Below are 14,623 nucleotides of genomic sequence, written 5' to 3'. Positions count from 1 at the left end.
CCAGAGTGCTGGGCTAAGAGGGTCACTGTGCGATACTACTGGTAATCTGTCTTTTTGAATGTAGAGGCTGCATTAGCTTGCAGGGATTTTAGGTCGGAGATTTGACGAATCCGATGCTTAATACATTTACCCCCAGGTGTTGCTCGAAGAGAGAGTGTCTATAAAATTAGGGTTAGTGTTTCCAATGTCTATTATATTTTCAGTCTGTTGTACATGAGATTAAACTGCACTCTATGCAATTAAACACAGATATTCAACTGAGCCCAACGGTTCTTCACCAATATTTTTCTGATCTCATTCAGTATGATATCAAGTTACTATATGGTGTTATACTGGGTCACAGAAAGGTAAAAATAGGAAGTGTAAAGTGTCGAGTAAAAATAATTTCCTATAATATGATCTGCGTTATGACCAGGAGATCCACAGCAGGGGTGACTGGAAGAACTGGAGCTGCTTTATTTAGCCATATTAGAATCTGGGTTCAAGGAAAGTCCCCCCAAAATATAAAAACAGAAATTAGGATATAAAATTAACATTTTATCCCAAAAGAGCCTGCAAGTAAGTGGGAATGAGCAGGGACCGAGTTTCTATAAAGCACCAATCAATGGCTAGTCAGAACAGGCCAATAAATTTATGTGCAAGTTGTTAGTACAAAGAGTAACGAGGACACTATACCATTGAGGAACAATATGCTAAGTTCCTGCTAATAAAAGAAAAAAAACAATTGTTTACACCGTATGTACCATCTAGAACCCTCATCTTCATTACGTATCTCTGTGGGTGAAAATCAATTATGATATATAAATACATATCTGCATTAGCAGTATATACTTCTGTTCTGCATCATTGTATATTACAATGTGAGTATATAAGCATATGACAACAACTGGAGGAGGGGGAACGGAACTGTGTATTTGACAATAAACCTCTGGGTTGAAGTGTCAGGGAGAGGGATGATCCATTACACGCAGCCAGATGGATCTTGGTTTCACTGGCTGCCGTCTTTGTCTGGACAGCGTCAGGGGAAGCAGAAGTGAAAGGAATGAGCTTATTACTGTCTGTGAAAGACGGATTGTGTGGCTATAAAAACCTGCTTTACGGTGAAGCCCAGACTAGCAATCTGATCTATGCAGGGTGCTGGTTAAATGTTTCATTACCTAGAACATTACATGTTGAAAAGAGGATCTTCTACCTATGAGGAGAATTATGCAGTCCAATATATTATATAATACATACATATATATCTATATCTATCTATCTATCTATATATATATATATATATATATATATATATATATATACACACACATATATACACACACACACACATACATACACACACACACACACACACATACACATACATACATACATACACACACACAAACACACGTGCACGCACACTAGTGTACATTCTGTCAGAACCCAATTATCCTACTACTAATTTTTTTAGTGTGTGGGAAGAAACCGAAGCAGCTACCATACCATAAATATCGATAAAATCCACATAGATCAGGCCTTGGTCTGAATCTAACTCATGATGCCAGTGATGTGAGGCCAATGCAAACCACCGTGCTACCCTCTGTATTCACAATGCCCATTAACTGTGAATACATCCCAGAATGAAGCATTTCACATGTAGAGGTATATAAAACATTAGTAACACACTATTATATTGATTTTATTTTACTATAAACCCAGAGTTGCATTAAAGTGTTGACATTCTGGCTGAGATTACTAGGATACAGAAAGTGTACTTACATTTTGTAGTTCGGTGGTCAGACCCTCAATGTAGGATTTCAGTTTTTCAGTGGCTTGTAAACATTCCTGCAGAAAGCTACAAATAAGTCATTATTCTGGGGTCATATCACCACTTGGGCTGTATGCATGTGAGGGATTGTTCAGTACACAGAATAACTGAATGACATGTGGCCTGCCATATTTTGGCGAGACTGTTCTGATTTCCACGTGTTGAGATGCCCATGATGTGTATCTGGGTTGGGTCTATTTTATCCCGATTATTAGTTCTGGACTACTGGGAGTGGGGTTGGGTATGTTAACACTTCACTGAGCCTATTGGATGCTTAATGGATGATTTTATTAAAAGGTGCTTAGAACACTTAGAAAATCATAACCACAGGAAGCTTTTCTGTCACAAGTAAAAGTATGACTTAGAGGGGAGTTTTATAGGGATTTACCTTTAAGATCATTTTGCACTTGCACACTCCTGCAACTTTTACTAACTAGATTGTTTTTGCTTTCTGGTGTCCTTCAGTTGTTTTTTTTTACTTCTTTTTTGTTACCAAGGCCCTTACATTTACCATCTAGAATTGTATATTTTTATTGTTGATAAAAAAACACATAGCTCTGTGCCTTGGATACAACTTTGAGTAATATCCAAGGGTGACGAACACCATTCTGCTTAGATGATGTAATGGCTTTGGTGAAAAAAACACAGAAGCTAGAAAGATAAAGCTTAGCTCCCTGGGTATTTGTGTTTGCGTATTAAGGTTTTTAACTTCAATAGTATTTTTTTATTTTTCTTCCAAATTTAAGGGATACAGAAAAAATAGAAAAGGGAAGGGGAAGGGAAGGCCAGAAATCGTATTAAGGTTTTAAAAGGAAATAAACACCTTAAAAAGAGTTGTGTAGAAAAGTAACACCCCTCCTGTTTAAAAATGCAGCGTTCCTGTGAATTGCTCTTCTAACCATACCCATTGTCTAAGCACCATGAAGGCGGGCTCATCTGCCAAATGACATACCACACGCTGATAGACAACTACCACTAGTGACTATACCCGTTACACACCCAGATACTGATATCAGTGGTACAGAAAGGCTACAAGGCTTGGGAATCAAAAATATCGGAATCTTACTTGCACTGGGAGGTGTAATGCTTGATGAGATTCTGCAAAAGATCTGCCCCTTTCTTGGTTTTTATCTCATTCACTTTTATCAGATACTAGAAATAAAATAAGAATTAAATGTTAATCCTGTTGAGATAAAATCCGATTACATGAAACGCTGCTCTTTAAAATGATGTCTATTGCTAAATTAGGATCAGAATTGAGTACAATAGGTGAGGCGAGACAGCCGGCAAAAGGTTCAGAATCTTCGGTCACACATTTAAGTGATGTTATACTTTTATCTTTTTATTTTATGGCTACACTACCAATTTGTACTGTGCGACATGTGGCTCATGCAGCAAATTGTATTTGTGTTTTGGATGAGTCAGTCTTGCAGTTTGTCGATTATGACCATGTGTTTCTGTGTTTACTTTTGACAATTTCCTGCTGCTTCCTTGTTTGTAATTTTGCGACAAATGGCATCTCCCATTAAATGAGTAAAATCTTTTGTGAAAATCAAGTGCGTCCTGACACAGGTTCAGCAAGCTGCATCACTCAAGGTAACACAAAGCACTTTAATATAAAATTATGCACAGTCAATCACTAGTATAGGACTCCACACGTTCCCCAAAAAATGATGTATCTAATGATGTATTGTAGAATAGTGCAGAATAATAACAAACATCATCATATTTATGAAAATCTTAAAGATAACTGATAGTTGAAATATGAAAATAGTCATCTTAAAATGGCCTACGATATTACATTAAAAGTAACATTACTTATTTCTATAATGTCTCCATTTACATTCAAATAGCAAAAAATTATTTCATTTCCCCAAGTACTCCCAAAAAAGATTTTTTGTGCATCTGTTCCAATTTAGAATATTGGAAAGAGGAAACCATCTTTCTTCTCCACAAGCAACGTGATTAGTCCGCTTTATGTATGTGACTGTATGGCTATAGAGTCTCTGCTTCGATACTGCATAGGATAGGACAGTGGAGACTTTGTATACAGGAGTAATAACAGTATAACATCTTACTTCACACATCTGCAGTTGGAACATCCTGCGCTCTTTCTCCAGTTCTTCAGCGATCTCTCCTCCTGCCACCTCATTCCGCACCATCCCATACTGCTTTGCCAGCTCTCTCTTCTCCTTCTCAATTTTAGCACTGACAACAAAATAGTTACAAAGCATTACAATGCTAATGGAGGAAAGGAATTAAAGCAAACATACAGCGCAAGAAAATCCCAGAGCTACTCCCACCAGGGCCAAGTTAAGTGCATGTTTGTAGAAATTACACGATATCAACCTCACTCCCACTCAGGGCAAGGACAGTTGTAATATCTTTTATACCTAGAGAAAATATTAGTTAGGCTTCTGTTCAAGGGGTATCTCTAATAGTGCAGAATGATAACAATGTAGATAAATAACACAAATAGATGAAGTGTTAGAATTACTGAAAATTACATTGTCCAACTTACAACTTGTTCTCGTAATCCTTCCAAGCTTTCTCAAAAGGTTTCTTTAAATCCTGCAATAAATAAAAATGTTGTAACCGAAAATACTCTGCAAACAGACAAAATACAGATACAGTACTGCTAGGAACGCCTGTCCCTTGTCTATGGTGAATGAGGGGCAGGAATGGCACATGTACTGTATGCGGAGCTATAAATTATTTTGTTAAGGTGTGATTGGCTATCACTATTCATATGCTGTTTATCTGATTGGACACAAGTTGTCGGGCTTGGATAATCAATATACAGCAGCATATTTCTGGAGAGGAGTGTGCTGGCCTTGTGGAAGGCAGTGACCTGTCCTCTTGTGTGAGGGCTATGATGCATTTTACAGGGGCAGCGTCATGAAGTTAGAAGGACAAGAAGGAATGCCCTGACTCAGAGTAAGATAGTGGTCATCCAACAGCACAGAGTAGTGATGTACGGTGCCAAATATGGGAACATTGCGGTGTCTTCAGTCTACACCTCAATATGTACTGAAGGTCATACATCCAACTTGTCTACAAACAAATGTAATATAACACAGTATAACACAGCCCTGATCATAGTTATAGAAAGAAAGGGGATTCCAGATGAATGGGGAAAAAAAAAGATACAGAATGACAAGAAGAAGTGTACTTCTATACAGATTGTATAGGAATAAGATTTAAGATCAAAGTAAAACCATGATAAGACCAAGTGAGACACTTTAGAAAACTATAAGTGCTTCAGTCTACAATAGGATGGTTCTGATATCTACCATTTATTGAAGTTACGGGGTACCATAAAACAGGGTAGTGTTCTGTGTTACATTTCTAAGATTCTACCACTCTTCTAGAAATGTGTTGTCACAGAGTAAAGCAACGCTGCAAGTGCCATAGCCACTGCTAATAAAAATACTGGCACAGGGTAATATGCAACAGCAGAACCATCACTATAATATATCTCCATGGGCAAGAAACAAATAATATTACTAGCTCTAGTGTCCTGGTGTGGTGGGAACCTGGCGGTTTAATGAATAAGATGCTACTCTCACCACTGTAGTGAAGTGCAGGAGAACACTTCTTATACTCCCTTATGGTGCAGGGTGGAGTCTGGTCATATATTGGGGGATTGGTGATTTCATGCCCTGAGGGAATATTAGCACCAGAGGTGGGAACTAATGCAACCTCCAGGTTAATTCCCGTTCCTTAGTTGTTGGAAGAATGGACTTGACAAAAGACTTGCATCTAGTGACCAAAAGGGCTGCAACATATTTTTCATGGTGTAAATTAATAATTAAAAATCAAAACTATTTCTTCATTGGGTACGAGATTACAAACATTTAAAATCTTTTTGTTCTTTATATTTTCATTTTGAGTTGGAAAAAACAAACAAACAATGGCTTTAAAAGTACACATGTGGACTAAGTGCAGTGAGGCAGCCATTTTGTGAGGTAAACCAAAGTCTGCTAGCTCAATAGAGTGCAGTCTTCCGTATACTGGATGCTTCACCCCGTAAAATAATTGGCTCCACTATGCATAAGTAATTGGTATACTTTAAATGACTCCAGGAGGTATATTTATTAAACTGTGGGTTTGAAAAAGTGGAGATGTTGCCTATAGCAACCAATCAGATTCTAGTTTTTATTTAGTACATTCTACAAAATGACAGCTAGAATATGATTGGTTGCTATAGGCAACATCTCCACTTTTCCAACCCACAGTTTAGTAAATTTAGCCCCGAGATTCATTCAGTTCCCTAATTACTACCTAACACTGTGACTCAAAGATTTGACAGGACAAGCTGAACAACACTTACTCTTTCACAGACACTTACCCCTTTCACCTCCTTCAGATCTCCCTTAACCAGCGAGTTTAGAAAGTAATTAATGTTGTGATTAAAACTCTGCAGCTGTGTGAGACAAATATGCAAATGAGTGACAGTTACACAAATCATGGCTATCATTTCTTACATATCTGATGCACTTGTCAGCAAGCCATCTAATGCATTACAGAATTCATCTGCTCATGTAACAAAATTATTTTCATGACTGCCCACCTCACCTCCCATTTCAATGTCTTATATCTTTTTATGTTGGAGAATATGGACCTAAAAAAAAAATCATTTTTGTTAGTGTTGTGCTCCAACACCCTACTTTGTGCAGTGTTCCTAGCAACGGAGAGCAGTGTGTGCACCTCCATATGCACAGAGCATCCTTTGCATGTCCTAAATGTGCTCCATGAGAATAATGACTTGTCATCTTTAAAAGACAATGGAGTGTTTACAAAAATAATTCCAGTGAATTCAATTATTTGCAAAAAAACCCCGCTTGTTTATGTATTTTATTTTTAGTAACAAAATAGCAGATTACTAACCTCTCTAGAAATCAGCCGAACATACAGTTATATTGATATACAGGTGTAAATATATATTTAATGTCTTAAAGAGGACAATGCGGGTTTATGTATGGAAGGGAAGTCTTCAAGAATTGTAGGTATTTGGGATTAAAAGGTCATATTAAACCAATTCTGGCTACTTCTGGTTTGAAAGTTTTAAGATGCTATACAGAGTGCGAGTGTGAGTGTATACATACACACACATTATCATTTGCATTCAATATTATTAATAGATGAATATTAAAAGAAAAGAAGTACATTTCTTTTTAACAAATTGCAAATAGCTAAACAACAAACAAAACATTTCTGCAACAAATACCATGCATGAATGCACGATACTTGCTATAGGCAGGTTTATAAATACATCTGAATCAGATTTTCATTTCTGGTGACAGGGTGAACTTTAAGTAACGCTCCCGTGTGTCCTGGTGATTACAGTAGAGTCGCCATTTTTACCCAACAGAAATATTTAAATCAAAATGCTATTTTTTTTTCTCCTGAGGCACCAAAATGTAAATAGGTTTTTATAACTGTATTGACTTATTTGGGACCTAAAATGAATTATTGGGTTGACTTTATGTGTTTCCCAATAAATGAGTCCTACTTATATGCCTAAGTTGCTTCTATCACATGGTTTTTTTTTACTCTTATATTTTGACATTGACAGTTTGCAGTGAAAATGTAAAGCAGCAATGGCTTTAAAACATAAAACAATGGCTTTAAAGCCATTGCCGCTTTCAATTTTCACTGCAAACTCGTCGAATAGCAGCGAGTTGAAAAAGTGGACACTCCATGGAAAGTAGTATTTGAGATCCATTACATCATTGACACTGGAACCTATATTCACTCAATGTGCTCTCAGTAGTTGTTTAGAGATGAGGTCTTAGATGTTATTTCTATGCACAAAATTTAGCTTTGACTTTGCAAGCAAAAAGTTCAATAAACATGCAATAAAAAAATAACACCACAACAGCATTGAAAGACTACATCATGCATATTCTGTGTTAATAACTATCTAACAGAATGAGGGCGATTTACAAGATGGTATTCGCGGCAGAAGGAACACACATTTGTTCTATATAATGATAAGAAGGGGCCAGATGTGGGGTGGATCAGGCATTCTATAAAGAATACGGGAATTCCACAATAATGAGCCTTTTTTTCTGCAGGAATGCTGAAACAAGATTTAATTATGCAGGAAAAGGTCTTATAATGAAGATGAAGTAATGGAGAGCGCACATATTTGAAAGTGCTTCCAATTTACCAGGAGTATATAGAGTCTTTTAGTCAGGAACAGCCACAGTTTTACATCTGGTGGTAGTCAGGCCTTGGCAAATACTTTCAATGGAGTGTGTCTTGCAGGAACTAGGGACATGTTATTGAGATGTGCAATAATAGTCACTTTTTCACTTTTGTATTTTTTTTTTGTCACAAATCAAAAGCTGGAAAAAAAAGTTACACAAATAATCTGTGCAGATGAACAACAAAAAGTGGCGTCTTCCTGCCACACTTATAGGGCCCCGCCGGCCCTGAGTGCTAGCTATACGAGTCAGTGAACTTGCTTGATACTTTGGAATCTGGGAAACTTCCACCTGAATAAGAGAACATACCACATTTTTTATTGGTGTCAACAGTTCCTTTGAAAGCTCAGCGAAGGCATTGAAGGCGTTACTCAGAGCTTCCTCTCCATTGTCCCGGCAATTTAGTGATAGTTTTTCCAAGGTTGCTATATAAACCTCTAGGTGCGTGATATGTTCTGCAATGAAGAAATACAAAAATAATGTACATTACCTTGGGAAAATACAAGCAAACATTCTGATCATTCAACAAGGCCTAAAGTCAACCAACATGGAACCTCTAACCTCATCTCCCAATAAAAATAAATGCAATAAATAAAAAAACAGGTTGCCAACGCAATAAATTAATAATAAATTCATTTTTAAATCTTTAAAATCAATTATATTCAAATCTATGGCTGTCCTGTTTCTTCCATAGTAAAAACAGAAAGGAACATATTTAGATTATGCTATTCAAAATGCTGAATATAATATTCATGAGATCAACAGCTGGCAAGTCTAAGATCTTTCTAGATTAAGGCTAAAAAGCAACATTTAATAAAAACAAAATAAAAAGGGGGATAATCAAAAATGAACTACATCATAAAATGACCAACATTGTCTTTGACAATAAAATTTAACTTAAACAAATCTCGGGTGTAACTATAGCTGTACCAGCCCATGTGACTGCTATGGGTTCAGACAGCTTGAGGGGCTCAGAATGCAGAGAACAGAATGTACATGTACAGCAGAGTTCCCTCTAATCTGTCTCTGCAATGCGTAAAGCAGTTAACAACCCCAGAACTATATAATCTGTTGTAATCTTAAAATAGGCCCTGGCCAGTCTGACTCCGAGTAGAATTAAATTACAATAATGAAGCAACAACAGTTAGAAACATTTAAATATATTTTTAATGCGACACCAACACTGTCGTAATAAAAATTATACAGTCTTTACCTTCAATGTTTAATTCTACTATATAACCCAAATATATTGACTTATATTTTCCTCTTGTGCCCCACATTGTCCTCCCTTGTACCCCACATGTCCCCCCACCCCCTCAGATTTTGATTGTTTAGGATAGAACAACAAAATATGCAAAGGTCATATCAGTTGTTGAAAAAATAATAACAAATTGACCGACAAACTCCAGCACAAGCAGAACGTGATAAGATTTTCAAGTAGTTGTTATTCTTACTAGCGTTTATTTATAGGGTGTTCTGCAGTGCCGTGCATGGTGGTAGAACAAACAGGTAGACCGTTCACATAAACAAAAGTTCACAAGAATGTATATAACGCCCCGTGTTTTTTTACTGTGTTTGTTCCCATTTGTAAAGCTACAGAATTTCCTGGCACTATATAAATAAATGTTGATGATGATGATATTTTCCCCAAATAAAACGTTAACAGTGTATATAACATGCTTGGTTTAGGATATGAGCTTTTGAATATTTGTGAAACAAGAGCTGGTAAGTGGAACTTTAGTACTTTAATAATTGAGTGATTTGGTTAAAATAAGTAGGATGTGAATGGTGACCATCCCAGAGCAAGAAAGACATCACTGATAAATGTTGGCATGAGATTATATTCCCAGTAAAATTGAATACTGTACATGCTTGTATACCCTGCTCAATAATATAGTTTAGGTCCTCGTTATTTTTTCATTTGTGGCCAGTTAAACATACAGGCATGGATTAGTGGTATTACGCATCTCTAATACATGCACAATCTCTTTTTCTTTGATACGTGTTGATTAACTTTTTCCTTTGACACATGAGAATAACCCTTTTTACCCATGAAAATACACTATATAACATTTTATAGAACATTTGTATTGTTTTTGATAAAAAAAACATATTATATAAACACTTCGGTTTATATTTTGACTATTTTTTCAGTAGCAATGCTGCCAAAATAACATCTGCCAGCGAGAGCCCCAAAACAGATGCCAGATCATTATGCTCATCTCTCCCTGATGGGAATGTGCTGCATGTGTCCTTTATTAACCTTTTTACATAGAAATCCAAACCAGCATTCCCATTTTCCTAAACTGAAAAGATTAGATCACTGGCAGTATTCTGCAGTATATAGCGTCACACTACAATTTCAGTCTAATGGGACTCGTTAAATATAAAATAAAAGCTTCTGCTCTATTACAGAGATCACAACCCAATATAGCAGACCTGGCCATCCCGGGGCTCTTCAGGTGTTGTCAAACTACAACTCCCAGCATGCCCTGCCAGCTATTGGCTGGCTATCAACTAGCAAAACATGCTGGGACTTGTAGTTCCATATCTGGAGAGCCACAGGTTGGCATATATAGTCTGTGTTAGCTACTCTATCACAGACAATGCTCCAACTTCAATACAGCAATTATACTTTTCTTACACCATATAGAATATTACCAGTATTCTATCCTGTTCCGTTTATGAAACCCATTTTTCTTATAAGAACTTAGTAAAGACAATGCAGCTGACTGCAGCAGCTTCTCTAATGAAAAGAAAAGCAATGTCCCATCCCTTGTCTCTTGCGCTGAAAGCAGATTAGGACCAACACATAATGGGGCTGGTAATGTTTTATTTTTATTTTTTTAAGAAATGCTAATAAAGCATATACAGCGCACATTCTAATCAGGTAGATAAGTACTCTGCTGGCAGTTTTTTTTTTTTAGTAGAATTGCTACCATAAAAAAATACTAAAACACACAAGTGTTCATACTATATTATATTCTAAAAGAAGAACGGACAAGTTGGATGTATGAACTTATTTTCATGTAGACAAGCCTCTGCTCCTTCCACTGACTGTCAGTATGTGACTTCCCATCCTAACATGCTGGTAACACCCAGCCCTGTTCTCAAAAAATCTGGTGGACAGATCACTGCTTCGCACAAGATAAGCACATCCTGAAATGTTCTGAACATTCCTATGATCTGGTGACCTGATTCCATACAGACTGTTGCACACACGCCAACTTCAAAGCAGGCAATATGGACTAATAATAATATGGTGCTTTGACAACAGTAAGACCTGTATAGTAAAATAAACTAAACCAGCACCCAGCACTAGTTTCTGCTAAAACCCCCTATGAAGTCCCCTTGTGTTTTTTAGCAATCAATATCAATCAGAGCCACCAAATATATTATTAGCTGATAATAAAATAGTTCCTTACGATCACATTTTTGGAATGATGTTTATTACACATGCCATTCTAAACCTTAAGGGCCTGAGTCATTAATGAGCGCAAAGCATAAAAAAGCAGTAACTTTGCACCTGGGCAAAACATGTTGCATTGGAGGGGGGGGGGGGGGAGTTAATGTAAAATGTGGGGACAGATTTCTAGTTGGGGTAGGACATGTCCTAGATCAATTTGAAATTTCAATGTAAATATAAAGCTATCCAGTATTTGTGTGCTTCATGAAAAAAAAACAGCCAGTATTTAACTTATGTGCAAAATAAATAAACTAATTTGCACCCCTTGCATTGTAACATGGTTTGTCCCAGAGAACATTTACTCCTTTTTTTGCCTTACTTTCCTTAATGACTCAAGCACCAAGTCTTTTAGTTACAAATAACAGCACAGTTCTGAAAACCTCACAAATCGCTTCATGTGTACAGCACATAAAGGGGCATATTCAATTTTTTTGAATTCCCGTGGCGTTAAAACTATCACCTTTATTACGGTAATAGTAAGCTGGATTTCAGCTTGTGGCTCAGGGAGCCGCAAGCTGAAATCCAGCGAGAAAACTACCGTAATTTCGGTATTCATGCGCACTATTACCGTAATAATGTTAATAGTGTGCGCTCTGCGAGATATTTGGCGTTTTCGCCAACAATTGAATATGCTCCTTAAAGTCTCAAAAATCTCACACAGATAATGGGAATATGCTCCCACTAAGACTGCTACTTATTTTCTCTTGCATCACATCGGTGACTAAAACCTACTGCAAAAATGTCTCCTTTTACTTATGCTATGATCCAGGCTCTTGCCCTCTCCATACTAGATTATTGTAACCTTTTAATGAATGGTGTCACACACAGGGGTCACCTGTTGCCCATCACTGTTCTATAGTTTCTTCCCCCACACAGACTGCAAGCTCTTTGGGGGCATGGCGAACTATTCTCTGTATCATCATCACCATTTATTTATATAGCGCCACCAATTCTGCAGCGCAGTACAGAGAATATTTTGCTATTCACATCAGTCTCTGCCCCATATAAGCTTACAGTCTAAATCCCATACCACACTCAGACAGACACAACTTAGGGTTAATTATGTCAGCAACCAATTAACCTTCAGTAGATTTTTAAAGAGTGGGAGGAAACCAAAGCTCCCAGAGGAAACCTTAGCAAACACAGGGATAACATGCAAACTCCACGCAGATAAATCCCTGGTCTGGAATTGACAGCCCAGTGCTGTGAGGCAGAAGTGCTAACCACTGAGCCACTGTGTCATATTCTAAGCAGCGACTCTATTCAAGTCTATGTATGAGAACTGGTTACAGTGATGGGCAACTTTTAATTGTTCTGTAAAATGTGCCATACACTTCTGGATCACAGCTTTCTGTACTTTAGCTAGCAATCTTCACTGACCGACATGTATCTAGTAATTATTTTGACAGCATCCACCGCAGAACAGCAAGTTAAGAGAACAAGCTGCTGGCTGTAAAATGACCTAAAAACCTAGCACTGCCTCCAGTCCAGCACACATCACTGCTGTAACGCTGTAGATTATACGTTACATCACAGTATGCACCCTCTGATCAGCCAGCCCTTCCTGCCCACATACAGTCAGCGCTAGCACTGAAGAGAGATGAGCACAGCAGAATATCTCAGCAGGGGCTGAGTGGAAGCTGCAGACCATGAATCTTATTTGACAAGATGCGAATGGATGTCAGGAGCAACATATATCTCACACGCCACTTGCGGATCAATGGAAAGAGACAAGACTCCATAGTTGGCCACAACAAAACACTCTTGTATTTGCGTTGTGCTTGTGAGAAATTAAGCCAAGTGAAGCTCAGTTCATGACCATGGTCGAATACAGATAACTGGCTAAAAAAACCTGCTATAAATATAACCTACTCTTTCTGGGAGAGGTTATGAAAGGAAGATATCAGCAGGGCTAGATGACATGATTTGGGTTGGGCGTATGGTGACACATATCACATCATCACATAGGGCTGGATGCAGAGGTGGACGCAACTAGTGCGTCATTTATGGCTCAAAATGCAAAAGTGTGTTTCTCGTACAGCTCTGTATCTGTACTATATGCACCTGGTTTACGGTAGGCATAAAACAGAGAGACTCATTTGCCTTTAGGCTTCATATAATAACCATCCTTCTTGCGTACGCATGAACGTATAAACATCTATTTCTTGTAAATACACACAAGAAATCCTTTTATATATGCATGATCAACGAAGAAAAAACCCAGCCTTTTCAGCGGTGAAATCGTAATCAGATAATCAGAAGCACTGGAGATCATTATCAACAACATTGTTTATATATGGGACGCCACAGATTCCTCAGCGCTGTACAGTCAGCACTACACAAATAGAACATAACACAGATAAATATTGGAGCAAGAGAAAGAAACAATAGTGGACGACACAGCTTAGAACATGAAGAAACCTTTACATGAGGACAAGCAGGTGAGGACAGGTGGAAAAGGCCCTGCTTGTGAGAGCTAACATTCTAGATAGGGATGGTGGAGGGAATGGGTGGGTGGAGCATGAGGAGGGAGTATAAGGCAGGGTAGGCAAGCATGGATAGGTAAGTTTTGTGGGACAGCTTGATAGATTGGAGGTTGGTGGAGAGTCTAGTCAGGTGGGCAGAGAGATCCAGAGGGCAAAGGCCGGCAGGCAGGAGTGTGAGGTGGTGACAGAAGAGGACAGGCGTGTATGGAGGTATTTCTTAACATGGTCGGTGATGTAGGAGGGAGAGGGCTTTATAGGTGAGGGTAAGCAGCTTGAATTGTATTCTGGATTGAATGGGTAGCCAATGGAGAGCTCTGCAGAAAGGCACAGCAGTAGAGGAACGACGGGGGAGAAAGATTAGACATAATGCCGCATTCAGAGCCTCTAGACTGGTGAAAATAATATAACTATAAAAAGATAAATCTGTCTCTGCGTATAGGTCTGCATCAGATCACAATTCCCCAAACACACCCTAATGTACTCAGCCTACTTTACAAAGCCTCTTCGTTCACCTGTCACGCCTCTTCACGTGTGTGGATGTGTGCAACACTGCATAGGCACCCACAGTGTGAAATCACAAAATGTATGCTATGCAGATGGGTGTGCGTTCAACTCTGCTACAGGCCCTTGGCGTTTACTTTTGTGGGTG

At 38.1% G+C, this 14,623-nt stretch overlaps 1 protein-coding gene across 1 annotated transcript in view; it reads right to left on the bottom strand.

The window, feature by feature from the left end:
• LOC142094899 (arf-GAP with SH3 domain, ANK repeat and PH domain-containing protein 1-like) overlaps positions 1-14,623 on the bottom strand; it is a 111,450-nt gene that overhangs the window by 38,631 nt on the left and 58,196 nt on the right. The window contains exons 3-8 of the mRNA XM_075177505.1: positions 8,332-8,477; positions 6,162-6,236; positions 4,332-4,381; positions 3,889-4,018; positions 2,877-2,962; positions 1,762-1,837 (exon numbers count right to left, since the gene is read on the bottom strand). Coding sequence (XP_075033606.1) covers positions 1,762-1,837; positions 2,877-2,962; positions 3,889-4,018; positions 4,332-4,381; positions 6,162-6,236; positions 8,332-8,477 — 563 coding nt within the window. The remainder of the gene's footprint in view (positions 1-1,761; positions 1,838-2,876; positions 2,963-3,888; positions 4,019-4,331; positions 4,382-6,161; positions 6,237-8,331; positions 8,478-14,623) is intronic.

This window comes from Mixophyes fleayi, chromosome 6 (genome assembly GCF_038048845.1).
Source record: "Mixophyes fleayi isolate aMixFle1 chromosome 6, aMixFle1.hap1, whole genome shotgun sequence".
In the NCBI taxonomy this organism is placed as follows: domain Eukaryota; kingdom Metazoa; phylum Chordata; class Amphibia; order Anura; family Limnodynastidae; genus Mixophyes; species Mixophyes fleayi.
The sequence above is the reverse complement of the archived record's forward strand: the minus strand, read 5'-3'. Positions and strand labels throughout refer to the sequence as shown.